At 51.0% G+C, this 14466-nt stretch overlaps 3 protein-coding genes across 3 annotated transcripts; all 3 read right to left on the reverse strand.

Moving 5' to 3' along the window:
* Positions 1 to 1482: 1482 nt before the first annotated feature.
* LOC148672736 (zona pellucida sperm-binding protein 3-like) lies at positions 1483 to 3924 on the reverse strand. Its single transcript, XM_088628603.1, has 9 exons — positions 3532 to 3924; positions 3333 to 3451; positions 3141 to 3244; positions 2769 to 2946; positions 2577 to 2694; positions 2411 to 2496; positions 2224 to 2336; positions 1751 to 1885; positions 1483 to 1633 (listed from the first exon to the last, which is right to left on the reverse strand). Exons 1-9 carry the CDS (start codon positions 3907 to 3909, stop codon positions 1503 to 1505), a joined length of 1362 nt encoding a protein of 453 aa, XP_088484729.1. The 5' UTR covers positions 3910 to 3924; the 3' UTR covers positions 1483 to 1502.
* A 1981-nt stretch (positions 3925 to 5905) lies between these two features.
* Positions 5906 to 7913, reverse strand: LOC148672737 (zona pellucida sperm-binding protein 4-like). Its single transcript, XM_088628606.1, has 9 exons — positions 7671 to 7913; positions 7401 to 7588; positions 7224 to 7321; positions 7021 to 7148; positions 6753 to 6942; positions 6520 to 6667; positions 6363 to 6438; positions 6130 to 6255; positions 5906 to 6052 (listed from the first exon to the last, which is right to left on the reverse strand). The coding sequence occupies exons 1-9, from the start codon at positions 7882 to 7884 to the stop codon at positions 5922 to 5924; spliced, it is 1299 nt and encodes a 432-aa protein (XP_088484732.1). The 5' UTR covers positions 7885 to 7913; the 3' UTR covers positions 5906 to 5921.
* Positions 7914 to 10459: 2546 nt separating this feature from the next.
* On the reverse strand, positions 10460 to 12901 carry LOC148672738 (zona pellucida sperm-binding protein 3-like). The gene is made up of 9 exons (XM_088628585.1): positions 12509 to 12901; positions 12310 to 12428; positions 12118 to 12221; positions 11746 to 11923; positions 11554 to 11671; positions 11388 to 11473; positions 11201 to 11313; positions 10728 to 10862; positions 10460 to 10610 (listed from the first exon to the last, which is right to left on the reverse strand). Exons 1-9 carry the CDS (start codon positions 12884 to 12886, stop codon positions 10480 to 10482), a joined length of 1362 nt encoding a protein of 453 aa, XP_088484711.1. The 5' UTR covers positions 12887 to 12901; the 3' UTR covers positions 10460 to 10479.
* Positions 12902 to 14466: the final 1565 nt, after the last annotated feature.

Genomic DNA, 14466 nt, shown 5'->3' on the forward strand with positions numbered 1-14466 from the left:
TTTGATAAAAAACGTTCTAGAACTGTGCCTGGGTTGTGGACCTCAGGTATGCTTTAATCCGCTTGAGCTCTGACGAGAGCGGCTACAGGTTGAATGCACACCTCCATTTAGTAAAATACTGGAGAAGCCGCACGGAAACCAATGCGTTTTAATGCCGGTTATAATCGCTGAACTGTGCTTTCACGCTTTTGTCTGGGTAGGGCCGATTTGCAGACATACGGCATGTGTACAATTGCGGCAAACGAGAATCTGCTCACTTCTAGCAAGAAAAACCTCGAATAGTCGACGGCTCTAGCTTGACAATGGGCCATGTCTACCGTTTGTTAGTTAATTGGATGTAACGGAGCCCAAACCAAATGAAATACATAGGATTACATTTTATGCATTTTTACAATGGCTGGTTTCGGCGTTGCGCTCTTTCGAGATCTCTTATCCCGATTTTCTTTTCTACGCTTCAGAACAAATTACGATCTCAATGCTAATGGGCCATTTTCGGACATTAGTAAACTCCTCAGCTGCAACAGAAATTTTCCACTCGCATCCTGTTTGAGAGACACAGGAAGCTGGAGCGGCGGTTTTCAGCCTTCGTTTACATCTCTTCTGCTCATGCAAGCCAATTTTGTTTAGGCTCTTGTCTTAGCCTGTACTGGCTATTAGAACGAAATCCTAAGTACAATTCTCTAAAGAGAGATCTAAACTCCATCCACACACTTAGTTTGATAATACTGTAGAGCCATGCGCACGCAGGGCGGGCTGGAAAGAGCGCTTGGGGGGCGGGACTAGGGGACTGTACTGTATATAGGGGGATAGAGGCTGGAAACGGGCTCTTCCCTTCGTGTCTGTTAGTGTAGGTGTAGCGCTGTAATCCCTGTCCCCGCTTCTGATCAACCTCTTCTCCCGAGTCCTACGCCCGCTCCATTCGGTACCGAACGCCGCGGTCGTACCAAAACATTTTCACCTCAGAACGAAGTAAAAAAGTCAGACCCCTTAAAACGTGTTACTCCATAAAATCAAAGAAAACGAGAACCATATGAGGCGTCTCAGTGACAGTAAAGAGCCCCACATGGCAACACCAGAAACGTGGCTGCCCTCTACCCTTCATAAAGGATGCCATGTCAACTAGAACCTGAATTAGAAGCACAATCAACCGTCCATGTGCTGCTGGCAGGGACCTGTAACAGGCTGGAGTCCAGGCTGCTCCCGCGAGTACTACAGCAGCCATCATCAGCTGCAGAGAAGCTCCCCACCCATAGCATCTACTCTACAGAGTGGAGCTGCAGTTTAATGCTTAGCATCTGCACAAGAAAGGCTGTCAGACTAGCTGACAGCCAGTGCAGTAACAGCCCAAGCCCACCCTCTGCCCACAGTGCTTGTGGCAAAGACACTGAACAGGGTAGCATGAGGACACAAGAGGTCAGCGCAATAAGCAGGTGTCAAGATCTATTGCACTGGATTAAGAAAGGAACAAGTATCACACAGAGAGACAGTTTCCAATCCCTCCTTTATTTCTCCACAGTCAGCTCAGTGGATTTACTCTGCAGTCTCCTGTAAAGGACAGTCCCCAGCACAGCCACACAGACCAGCCCCACCACTGCCCCCAGAGCAGCCAGGATCACAGGCTCAGCAGACACTCCTGGAAAGAGAGGACAGGTTAGCTCACACTGCTCTACCATAGAGATGCTTTCAGACCAGTTCAGTCCCACTGAGACCCCAGTCAGTAAACAGGTTGGGTACTAAAGGCTTCCTCTACCTGTTGCATCACCTTCCTCCTGTGCTCTCAGCTGAGACCTCTGACCTTTCACCTCTGCTGGGCGGTCAACAGCCTGCTCTCCCAGCACAAACAGAGGACCAACTGTGGCATCGCCTTCCCACTCAGCAGCTGCAACTGGAAGGAATTCTGGATTGAAATACCTACAGCGCTGCAGAAGACAGCATTCACTTTCACATAAGCCTGACCAGGATTTAAGGAGCATGCTGGAGGGAAGGACACCCTTTGGAACGTTCCTTTTCATGTAGCAATCCAGAGAACAGTTGCCTACATTCCCCAAGAATAAGAGCAGGAGGGATTGTGTACAGCATACAGTGCCATGGTTTTCTATGAAGACTTCTGCTCCCAATCCCTCAATGTACTAATGTCCATACTACTGGAGTGGAACACTAGCATCTACAAGAACTAGAATCCCCTCTCCTCATTTTGAGAAGCCACAAGCAAGAGAGTCTCACCCTCTTTAGATCCCAGATCCCTCTTCATTCTCATCCAGTGCCTGGATTTGGTAGTAGGACAGCTGGAGTCACAGCAGCTGCACACCTGATCACTCCCATCCACAGACGTCCACCTACAGCAGGACAGGCATCACTGCAGACACCTGCATCAGAGCACATTGCGGGCAACAGCCTCCTCCTCACTTACACATTCCCAGTAGTGTAGCAGGCCTTGTTCAGGGAGTCCACACTCTGGGAAGCAGCAGTCACCTTCAGAAGGCAGGTGATGTAGATCTGGAACAGTACACCTTCAGTCAGAGGCTCCACTGCAGCTAAACCTCCTCACAGCCCAGAGGCCACAGGAAGACACTCACTGAGCTCCTGGCATCTTGATAGAACCTGAAGGCATCCAGCTTCATCCTCAGCTTGCCGTCCTGGGGTCTTGGCATGAACTGAGAACTGGAGCCTGTAGTTTTGGCATCAGTCAGGCACCTGGGGAAGAGGGGAGGTCATTGCAAGTGCACCGTCTGCACAGCAGTTCCTCCATCAGAAGGCACAGGACTCACCCATGATTCTCAATGAAGGCATATCTGGGGGTAGAGGTCTGGTCAGGCACCAGGGTGGCCACACAGCTGTCCACAAAGAGCCGGAGGGGCTGGTGGTCGGCCTGGCTGACGGAGGCTTCAATATTCAGGACGTCCCCCAGGTAGAACACGTTGGAGGTCCTTGGGGAGCTCCAGTCATCTAGCATTGGAGAGGAGCCATTACAGGAAAATAGCAGAGAACCAGATGAACAGATCCCTTCAAAGAGCTCCGGTTACTGGGAGCAAACCTTCATAGACCCCCAGTCAACTAATTCAACAAAGCAATCTTGTCTAGTAGACATCCCCAGTGCGAAAGGGAGTCTTGCTGCACCTCTCCCCTACAAGAGCACATACCAGCCATGAGCACCAGGGAGAAATCCAGGACATCCTCCGCAGACTTGGTGGAAGTGTAGGGGACCCAGGTGGGCTTCAGGGCGCTGCTGCTCACATTGTGAAACCTGGGAAAGAGACTCCAGCAGAGTGACACGGTCCTTATTCAGCCCTGGAGCTCCGTGGACCCTGCAGGACAGCAGATGCCTCCCTCACCTCATGTAGCGACACTCAATACCGACAACGGCGCCATTCGTTCTCACGATGGGGGTGTTGGCAATCGCCCGCGGGGTGTAGTTGAGAGAGAAGTTGTACACTAGCTCCTCTGGTGCGCTCTAGGAGAGAAGCGACGGGTGAAGCCGGCACACCACTAAAATATGAAGCTACTGTATGATGTCAAAGCCGGACACCCTACCGTCAGCGAACTACGACACGCCTGCAGCTCGGACTCGAAGATCAGGACCTGCGCCGCGTCGTCTTGCCTTGTAGCCGCACAGCCTCCCAGACTGACGTCCGAGGAGTTGATCAGCTGACCGGTACCGAACAGGTCTCTCCTGACTTGCACCACGATTTGACTCTCCCCGCACGCTACCGACACAGCCCGCACGAGCGGCGTATCCTGCTGTGGAAACCGAGGAACGTCGTAAAACACAGCCCCCTTGTGCGTGATACCGGTTCGCCGTCCGGGCGCCGAGCGCCATGTAGCGGCGTCACAGAAACGCCCGAACACCAAGAAGCTGAAGAGAGAAATGCCCGAAACCCACATTTTGCTTCCCACAGAGAACAAATCCATGATACCTACTGTTTGCCAAGTACGTCTTTTTAAAGGCACACAGATATTCTCTCTTAATGGGGTTCAGGTTTGCCGACAGAGAAAGCAGATTCTCACGTGAACAAACCCCGTGTCCGCTCGTACTGAGGAGCCCGGATAGAGCGCGAGAGTCGGGGAAGATCAGAGCAGCGATCAGGAAACAGCGCCGAGTCTGTTGAAAACTGTCCGAATAGGAACCGGTGATGTTTTACGTATTCTTTTATTTCATGTTTCCATTTTCTCCGGCTGAGTCAGTACGTTCTGCTGTAATTACGCATTACGAGCCAATTTCTACCTTAAATGGCGTCATGTCGTCCCAGTGCTGGCTGGTAACCTTTCTGGAGGATTTTGAGAAAATAGAAATGTAAAACCACAGCAAAATCCAGTCCACCTCAGGCTAGGACTAAATCGCTGCTGATAACGTATTCTTAGTCAAATATGGTTTTGCCTTACTGTTAAATCACATAGGGCATTATGAAATTTTAGAAAATGTAGGCAGGCCTTTCAATCTGTAGTTTTCTTATTTTACATTTCGTTTAACAGGAATCCTAAATCCACTCAAATTACGTCTTAACTTGCGCTACACGTGTGATTTCAGATCAATGAACTGATTAGTCGTGTTGCAGAGACAAACCCGCTACATTAGAGCACCAGAAAGTGAACGAGACAGTGTCGCGTAAGCAGGCGTGTGATCGAGAAGCCTGCGATGTTGGTGCTAATGAAGGAGCTGCAGACAGATGAGAGAACACTAAAGCTGAGCAGGTGTGAGCCTGGTCAGTACCTGGATGGGAGAGCTCCTGGGAACAACCAAGGTTGCTGCTGGAAGAGGTGTTAGTGGGGCCAGCAGGGGGCGCTCACCCTGCGGTCCATGTGGGTCCTAATGCCCCAGTATAGTGACGGGGACACTTGACTGTAAACACTATGCCTTCCTTCGGAAGGGACGTAAAACCGAGCTCCTGACTCTCTGTGGTCATGAAAAATCCCAGGGGGTGTCTCGAAAGAAGTAGGGGTATAACCCCGGTGTCCTGGCCAAAATTCTCCTTGGCCTTTACTAATCAGGGCCTCCTAATAATCCCCATCTATGAACTGGCTTCATTACTCTGCTCTCCTCCCTACTGAGAGCTGATGTGCAGTGAGCGTTCTGGCACGCAGCAGTCGCCTCAGAAAAAGAAAGAGGACAACGGTTCGGCCATGGAGCCTTCTTGAAGGCAGAATAGGTGTGAAATGAAACCTCCAGTTCATTTCACACCTCTTGCTTGGCCTCTTTCTGTCCCCTGCTCCCGCGACATTACCTTTGCTTACTGCTTTGTCTCTCACCCCTGAAGAAGGCTCCACAGCCAAAATGTTTTCCTTGCAGCATGGAATGAATCCATTACTTGTTCCAACATTTAGTAATACTCCCCACTGCCCCTCTCCAATTCCCCTTGAAATCATGTCATTTATGTGATCATGAATGTCAGTATTTACAAGTGAGAAACTCAAGCTACTTTATTTCTATAGTTGTTTATGGACCAGTGTCTTCCAAATGAACTCCCAAGTCCAATCCCGCCACCTCCCTCTCTCCCTCCAGAGAGCAGAAGCCAAGACCACAGATTATCCCGCTCTAAAGCCACTTCCTGGATTGCGTGACATCAGTCCTGTGTGAGGAGCAGGTAGTATTGCCGCAGTAAGTGGAGGTACGAAGTCAGTTCCCCTACAGTCGCTGCAAGGGGAACAGCACTGCCCCCGACTCCAAGCAGCACCTGCAGTATTAATTACCTTCCTCAGTGGTCAGATTACCAAGACGAAGGAGAGGGAGCAGACTGTGGTTCTGGAAGAGGTTTCAGAGCTGGATGCAGAAAAGCCCTCTTACTGCAATAATCATTACATTGAGCTGTTAAGCAGTGTTTTGCCACCATTCCTTCTAGAAAGAAGCAGCTGTAAGCGTCTTAGACATCATTAAGAGAGTGAATAAGAAAAAGGCTGAGGAGGACCAGAGTTCACTTCTCCCTTTATTATGCTCCAGTTACAGCTTTGTTCTGTGTACAAGGTCTGAATCTCCACCCAGCTACCAGCAGCAGCGCAGAGACCACAAGCACAGTGGAGGCAGCTACTGCCAGCAAGCCATAGCTGAAGACCTGGGGCACTGAGGAGAGAGCAGGCAGCAGTCAGTACACAGCCAGAGCAACACGCCAACACCGCTCACACAGTGGAGCCTCTCACCTTCAGACCAGAGCCGATGCGCTTCACCCTGGGCTGGGAGCTCAGAGGCAGTCAGGATCACCTCTCCACTAGAGACCACTGCAGTGTCTTTGGAGGAGCCCCCGCGTGCTGCAGCAGCTGCCCTTCCTGGAAGAGGAACAGAAGAACTGCTGGGAGGACTGACGACCAGGATTCAGCAGCCAACAGGTACCCCTCAGCTGGAGCACTGGAGCCGACATGCGACAGGTACTCACTCCTCCTGCTGCAGGTTGGGACACAGCGGTCAGTAGCAGTCGGCTGGCACACTGCTGCACTGCAGTGGATGTAGACCTGGAGAGAGCAGAGCAGGGGTGAGAGAAGGTCAGCTGCCCTCGGGGATCAAGCTGGTGCCTCCCAGCCATGGCTCCTTACCGTCTCCTTCAGGGGGAGCTGGGAGGCAGGGTCCACAAAAGTGAACATCCGGACCATGAAGCGCTGGTAGTGCGTTGGGTACAGCAGCCCTGAGGAGCCGCCCACAGGGATCAGAGTGGTCTGGTAGTCGTCATCTCTGTATGGGCACCTGCAGCAGGAGGAGAAGGGTGAGAGCTCTGCCAGCAGGGGTCAGCAGTGGGGAATCCAGCAAGAGCTACAGGAGGACAGGTTACCCAGCAACCAGGAGGCTCCACTGGGGCTGGCTCAGAGGGCTTGGGGTGGAAGTGGCCCAGCAGTCTCCCAGCGTCAGGACAATATTGGGATCCGTCCTCTGCAAGATGTGAACCTCCACATACACAGGATCCTGCAGGACCTTGGTCACAGGGTAGTCACCCTCACTGTAGTAGGAGTCATACTGCTCTCCTGAGGAGGAGGAAGGAGCTTGAGCACTATTTCACCCTGCAGGGCAGCCGAGCAGAGCTGAAGGCTCAGCACAGGTACCTCTTGCCAGTTGGAGCTCCACACGGAGGGGTCCTGGGGCCACTGCTGGAGGGGGTGGAGAGACCGTATAGACCACTGCCTGCAGAGGAACCAGCTCATCATCTGCATACCTGCACTGGAAGAACAGCCTGCAGGAAGAAGCCAGCCATCAGGAACTGGCACAGGCCGAGGGGAGCCGAGGAAGGAGAAGGCAACCTGCCCACCTGTAGGCACTGTCCCTCGTGATGGAGCCATCAGGTCCCGGCCTCACCTCGAAGCTGGAGTTCATCAGGTTCTCATACACTACAGCACCAGCCTCCACCTGGAACAGGGGTGGGGACATGACAGGCACAGCCTGCACACACTGGCACTCTGGGAACAAGACACTGGCTGCAACTCACCCTCATCCTGGTGCCACAGGCACTGACTGGGAACTTGAACATGGCAAAGCCAGCAGTGGTGCCAACAGGGCCACAGGCTGCACTGCCACCCCCCAGCAGACTGACCGAGTCCAGGCTCAGCGGAGGGCTGGTGGCATTCCTGGACACCACAACCACAAACTGACCATCCCTGGTGCACTGCACAGTCACTGAGGGGATACAAAGGCTGGATTCAGTCCCATTATAAAAAAAGGAGTCCTGCTCTGAAGTGCTCAGGTTACACAAACCCACCATCATTCCCATAGTAGCAGCGCCTCTGGCTTGTCTGATCAAAGCAACAGTTTCCTGCTTCACAGTCGGCTCTCGTGACGGTTGGGTCTCCACACACCACCTTGTCATTATCGCTCACCAGACATTTCTGATTCTGGGCTAGAGCCACATCCAGCAACACAAAAAGCCAGGCACACAGACTCCACACTTTCCCACTAACCCCAGACTTCTCCATGGCGGAACTCGGAGAGGAACTAGAGGAAAGCCGCGCTCAGCGCCTTAAGTTCTCTCTGCGCGCTGATTGGCTGAGCTCGGCGATTGGACAGCAGCAGGCTGAAGCGGGCGCACGAGGACGTCAGACGCTCTGCGCGTCTCCAGGGTCAGGAATTGAGTCCAGGTGCGCAGATCGCTCTGCTGGTTCCCTCCAGCGTCATTCTTAAGAATTGTCTTCCTCCGTGATGTGGAAACAAGTGAGGAAACAGAACCTCAGCGGTGATTTTTAAATCCAATTAAAATCAGCACTGCTTACAATTTCACATCATTGGGCTGCTAATATATTTGGATGTTTGAGCCAGGAATCGTTTGATCTTGCTTTTTGCTGGTTTAACGAAACACGACTCGAAACACTGATTCGCAACTGCTTCGATTCCTTTGGAGCATAGCGTTACCATACTGTCCACTGCTCCGAAGTCCGTATGAAAAGGCGCGTGACCAGGCTGAACGCGACTTCATGGCGTCACACTGTTTCGAAATGCTTCAAATGTTTTGCCGGGATTCGGCATAGGAAAAATTAAGAGCAAGCTGGTGATCTGGGATCACAGCGTTTTGACCCAATACACATACTGTAAATGGAAAGTACAAAAATATCTCTCTGTTCCCCGATTTGTGATTGGGTGCTACCTGTCATCACCTTATTTGCCACACCCTCGAAAAGTTTGTAACGTTATATAAAGCCTGTCTAAGCCTCGTTTTTTTCGCGAAGTCTTGCCTCAACCTCCTGAGTGCCTTGTACTGAGCCGTGTTCTTCCAGTGAGCCTGTTTTCCTGCCTCCACCTAGTTTCTTTCTTTGACTCCGAGCCTGCCTTGTCCACAGTACCCTGGGAGCTCCTGTTTGAACCTTCGCCTGTACACTGACCTTGATGTGTGAGAATTCATAACAAATAGGATCTCCGCTTTGTAAGAATGATAGCAAATCATAACTTAAAAAGAACTGCACTGAAACCTTTGTGGAAAGCAATTGCAGAAATAAAGATGAAGGTAAAACGCCTAAATCGAGAGCCACCAGTAGCAAGGGAGGTGAGATCAGCAAAGCTGTGAAGATGGGAAGGTTTGATAAAAAACGTTCTAGAACTGTGCCTGGGTTGTGGACCTCAGGTATGCTTTAATCCGCTTGAGCTCTGACGAGAGCGGCTACAGGTTGAATGCACACCTCCATTTAGTAAAATACTGGAGAAGCCGCACGGAAACCAATGCGTTTTAATGCCGGTTATAATCGCTGAACTGTGCTTTCACGCTTTTGTCTGGGTAGGGCCGATTTGCAGACATACGGCATGTGTACAATTGCGGCAAACGAGAATCTGCTCACTTCTAGCAAGAAAAACCTCGAATAGTCGACGGCTCTAGCTTGACAATGGGCCATGTCTACCGTTTGTTAGTTAATTGGATGTAACGGAGCCCAAACCAAATGAAATACATAGGATTACATTTTATGCACTATTACAATGGCTGGTTTCGGCGTTGCGCTCTTTCGAGATCTCTTATCCCGATTTTCTTTTCTACGCTTCAGAACAAATTACGATCTCAATGCTAATGGGCCATTTTCGGACATTAGTAAACTCCTCAGCTGCAACAGAAATTTTCCACTCGCATCCTGTTTGAGAGACACAGGAAGCTGGAGCGGCGGTTTTCAGCCTTCGTTTACATCTCTTCTGCTCATGCAAGCCAATTTTGTTTAGGCTCTTGTCTTAGCCTGTACTGGCTATTAGAACGAAATCCTAAGTACAATTCTCTAAAGAGAGATCTAAACTCCATCCACACACTTAGTTTGATAATACTGTAGAGCCATGCGCACGCAGGGCGGGCTGGAAAGAGCGCTTGGGGGGCGGGACTAGGGGACTGTACTGTATATAGGGGGATAGAGGCTGGAAACGGGCTCTTCCCTTCGTGTCTGTTAGTGTAGGTGTAGCGCTGTAATCCCTGTCCCCGCTTCTGATCAACCTCTTCTCCCGAGTCCTACGCCCGCTCCATTCGGTACCGAACGCCGCGGTCGTACCAAAACATTTTCACCTCAGAACGAAGTAAAAAAGTCAGACCCCTTAAAACGTGTTACTCCATAAAATCAAAGAAAACGAGAACCATATGAGGCGTCTCAGTGACAGTAAAGAGCCCCACATGGCAACACCAGAAACGTGGCTGCCCTCTACCCTTCATAAAGGATGCCATGTCAACTAGAACCTGAATTAGAAGCACAATCAACCGTCCATGTGCTGCTGGCAGGGACCTGTAACAGGCTGGAGTCCAGGCTGCTCCCGCGAGTACTACAGCAGCCATCATCAGCTGCAGAGAAGCTCCCCACCCATAGCATCTACTCTACAGAGTGGAGCTGCAGTTTAATGCTTAGCATCTGCACAAGAAAGGCTGTCAGACTAGCTGACAGCCAGTGCAGTAACAGCCCAAGCCCACCCTCTGCCCACAGTGCTTGTGGCAAAGACACTGAACAGGGTAGCATGAGGACACAAGAGGTCAGCGCAATAAGCAGGTGTCAAGATCTATTGCACTGGATTAAGAAAGGAACAAGTATCACACAGAGAGACAGTTTCCAATCCCTCCTTTATTTCTCCACAGTCAGCTCAGTGGATTTACTCTGCAGTCTCCTGTAAAGGACAGTCCCCAGCACAGCCACACAGACCAGCCCCACCACTGCCCCCAGAGCAGCCAGGATCACAGGCTCAGCAGACACTCCTGGAAAGAGAGGACAGGTTAGCTCACACTGCTCTACCATAGAGATGCTTTCAGACCAGTTCAGTCCCACTGAGACCCCAGTCAGTAAACAGGTTGGGTACTAAAGGCTTCCTCTACCTGTTGCATCACCTTCCTCCTGTGCTCTCAGCTGAGACCTCTGACCTTTCACCTCTGCTGGGCGGTCAACAGCCTGCTCTCCCAGCACAAACAGAGGACCAACTGTGGCATCGCCTTCCCACTCAGCAGCTGCAACTGGAAGGAATTCTGGATTGAAATACCTACAGCGCTGCAGAAGACAGCATTCACTTTCACATAAGCCTGACCAGGATTTAAGGAGCATGCTGGAGGGAAGGACACCCTTTGGAACGTTCCTTTTCATGTAGCAATCCAGAGAACAGTTGCCTACATTCCCCAAGAATAAGAGCAGGAGGGATTGTGTACAGCATACAGTGCCATGGTTTTCTATGAAGACTTCTGCTCCCAATCCCTCAATGTACTAATGTCCATACTACTGGAGTGGAACACTAGCATCTACAAGAACTAGAATCCCCTCTCCTCATTTTGAGAAGCCACAAGCAAGAGAGTCTCACCCTCTTTAGATCCCAGATCCCTCTTCATTCTCATCCAGTGCCTGGATTTGGTAGTAGGACAGCTGGAGTCACAGCAGCTGCACACCTGATCACTCCCATCCACAGACGTCCACCTACAGCAGGACAGGCATCACTGCAGACACCTGCATCAGAGCACATTGCGGGCAACAGCCTCCTCCTCACTTACACATTCCCAGTAGTGTAGCAGGCCTTGTTCAGGGAGTCCACACTCTGGGAAGCAGCAGTCACCTTCAGAAGGCAGGTGATGTAGATCTGGAACAGTACACCTTCAGTCAGAGGCTCCACTGCAGCTAAACCTCCTCACAGCCCAGAGGCCACAGGAAGACACTCACTGAGCTCCTGGCATCTTGATAGAACCTGAAGGCATCCAGCTTCATCCTCAGCTTGCCGTCCTGGGGTCTTGGCATGAACTGAGAACTGGAGCCTGTAGTTTTGGCATCAGTCAGGCACCTGGGGAAGAGGGGAGGTCATTGCAAGTGCACCGTCTGCACAGCAGTTCCTCCATCAGAAGGCACAGGACTCACCCATGATTCTCAATGAAGGCATATCTGGGGGTAGAGGTCTGGTCAGGCACCAGGGTGGCCACACAGCTGTCCACAAAGAGCCGGAGGGGCTGGTGGTCGGCCTGGCTGACGGAGGCTTCAATATTCAGGACGTCCCCCAGGTAGAACACGTTGGAGGTCCTTGGGGAGCTCCAGTCATCTAGCATTGGAGAGGAGCCATTACAGGAAAATAGCAGAGAACCAGATGAACAGATCCCTTCAAAGAGCTCCGGTTACTGGGAGCAAACCTTCATAGACCCCCAGTCAACTAATTCAACAAAGCAATCTTGTCTAGTAGACATCCCCAGTGCGAAAGGGAGTCTTGCTGCACCTCTCCCCTACAAGAGCACATACCAGCCATGAGCACCAGGGAGAAATCCAGGACATCCTCCGCAGACTTGGTGGAAGTGTAGGGGACCCAGGTGGGCTTCAGGGCGCTGCTGCTCACATTGTGAAACCTGGGAAAGAGACTCCAGCAGAGTGACACGGTCCTTATTCAGCCCTGGAGCTCCGTGGACCCTGCAGGACAGCAGATGCCTCCCTCACCTCATGTAGCGACACTCAATACCGACAACGGCGCCATTCGTTCTCACGATGGGGGTGTTGGCAATCGCCCGCGGGGTGTAGTTGAGAGAGAAGTTGTACACTAGCTCCTCTGGTGCGCTCTAGGAGAGAAGCGACGGGTGAAGCCGGCACACCACTAAAATATGAAGCTACTGTATGATGTCAAAGCCGGACACCCTACCGTCAGCGAACTACGACACGCCTGCAGCTCGGACTCGAAGATCAGGACCTGCGCCGCGTCGTCTTGCCTTGTAGCCGCACAGCCTCCCAGACTGACGTCCGAGGAGTTGATCAGCTGACCGGTACCGAACAGGTCTCTCCTGACTTGCACCACGATTTGACTCTCCCCGCACGCTACCGACACAGCCCGCACGAGCGGCGTATCCTGCTGTGGAAACCGAGGAACGTCGTAAAACACAGCCCCCTTGTGCGTGATACCGGTTCGCCGTCCGGGCGCCGAGCGCCATGTAGCGGCGTCACAGAAACGCCCGAACACCAAGAAGCTGAAGAGAGAAATGCCCGAAACCCACATTTTGCTTCCCACAGAGAACAAATCCATGATACCTACTGTTTGCCAAGTACGTCTTTTTAAAGGCACACAGATATTCTCTCTTAATGGGGTTCAGGTTTGCCGACAGAGAAAGCAGATTCTCACGTGAACAAACCCCGTGTCCGCTCGTACTGAGGAGCCCGGATAGAGCGCGAGAGTCGGGGAAGATCAGAGCAGCGATCAGGAAACAGCGCCGAGTCTGTTGAAAACTGTCCGAATAGGAACCGGTGATGTTTTACGTATTCTTTTATTTCATGTTTCCATTTTCTCCGGCTGAGTCAGTACGTTCTGCTGTAATTACGCATTACGAGCCAATTTCTACCTTAAATGGCGTCATGTCGTCCCAGTTCTGGCTGTGAAGACGTCCAGGGGGTGCACTTGGTAACCTTTCTGGAGGATTTTGAAAAAATAGAAATGTAAAACCACAGCAAAATCCAGTCCACCTCAGGCTAGGACTAAATCGCTGCTGATAACGTATTCTTAGTCAAATATGGTTTTGCCTTACTGTTAAATCACATAGGGCATTATGAAATTTTAGAAAATGTAGGCAGGCCTTTCAATCTGTAGTTTTCTTATTTTACATTTCGTTTAACAGGAATCCTAAATCCACTCAAATTACGTCTTAACTTGCGCTACACGTGTGATTTCAGATCAATGAACTGATTAGTCGTGTTGCAGAGACAAACCCGCTACATTAGAGCACCAGAAAGCGAACGAGACAGTGTCGCGTAAGCAGGCGTGTGATCGAGAAGCCTGCGATGTTGGCGCTAATGAAGGAGCTGCAGACAGACGAGAGAACACGTGTACTCTGTGCCTGCGGGCTGAAATCGCACACATTAAGAAAATAAGTTTGATATTTTCGACATTCGGAACAGCCAGCAGCTCACAACTGGCAGCCCACTAAAGCTGAGCAGGTGTGAGCCTGGTCAGTACCTGGATGGGAGAGCTCCTGGGAACAACCAAGGTTGCTGCTGGAAGAGGTGTTAGTGGGGCCAGCAGGGGGCGCTCACCCTGCGGTCCATGTGGGTCCTAATGCCCCAGTATAGTGACGGGGACACTTGACTGTAAACACTATGCCTGTTAGTGGGGCCAGCAGGGGGCACTCATGCTGTGGCCTGTCTTGGTCCTGAAGCCCCAGTATAGTGACAGGGACTGTTATTATTATTAGTTTGCTCATGTTCATCTGACTGTGGGACAAGTCAATAAGAAAAAAATTCAGCAAGAGCACGAATTGGGCTCTGTAATCCAGACTGTACGAGTTCCATTTTGGGCCATGTCTAAAAGCCATGTAGTGATCCGAGACCACTAAGGAAAATTGTGTTGTTGCTGATTGTAGTTATACATCAGATACTGCTGCTTCATGTGTTGTGTATCATTACCAATCTTTTTTCGAAGGCTTCAACTTCAACGTCTTCTCAGTTCTTGCACAACCTGTTTCAAAATGGAGTAGGTACATTACCTGCTAATTTTTCACAAGATACTCGTGCGAAAGCTAAATTATTATGATGTATTTACCAAGTGGAAAAAGCAAAAGAAGAAATGAGCCATGCCTTGCGCAAACATGATGCAACTTTCCCAAAAGAGTGATT

Source organism: Lepisosteus platostomus, chromosome 4 (genome assembly GCF_059453375.1).
Source record: "Lepisosteus platostomus isolate fLepPlt1 chromosome 4, fLepPlt1.hap1, whole genome shotgun sequence".
Lineage (NCBI taxonomy): Eukaryota > Metazoa > Chordata > Actinopteri > Semionotiformes > Lepisosteidae > Lepisosteus > Lepisosteus platostomus.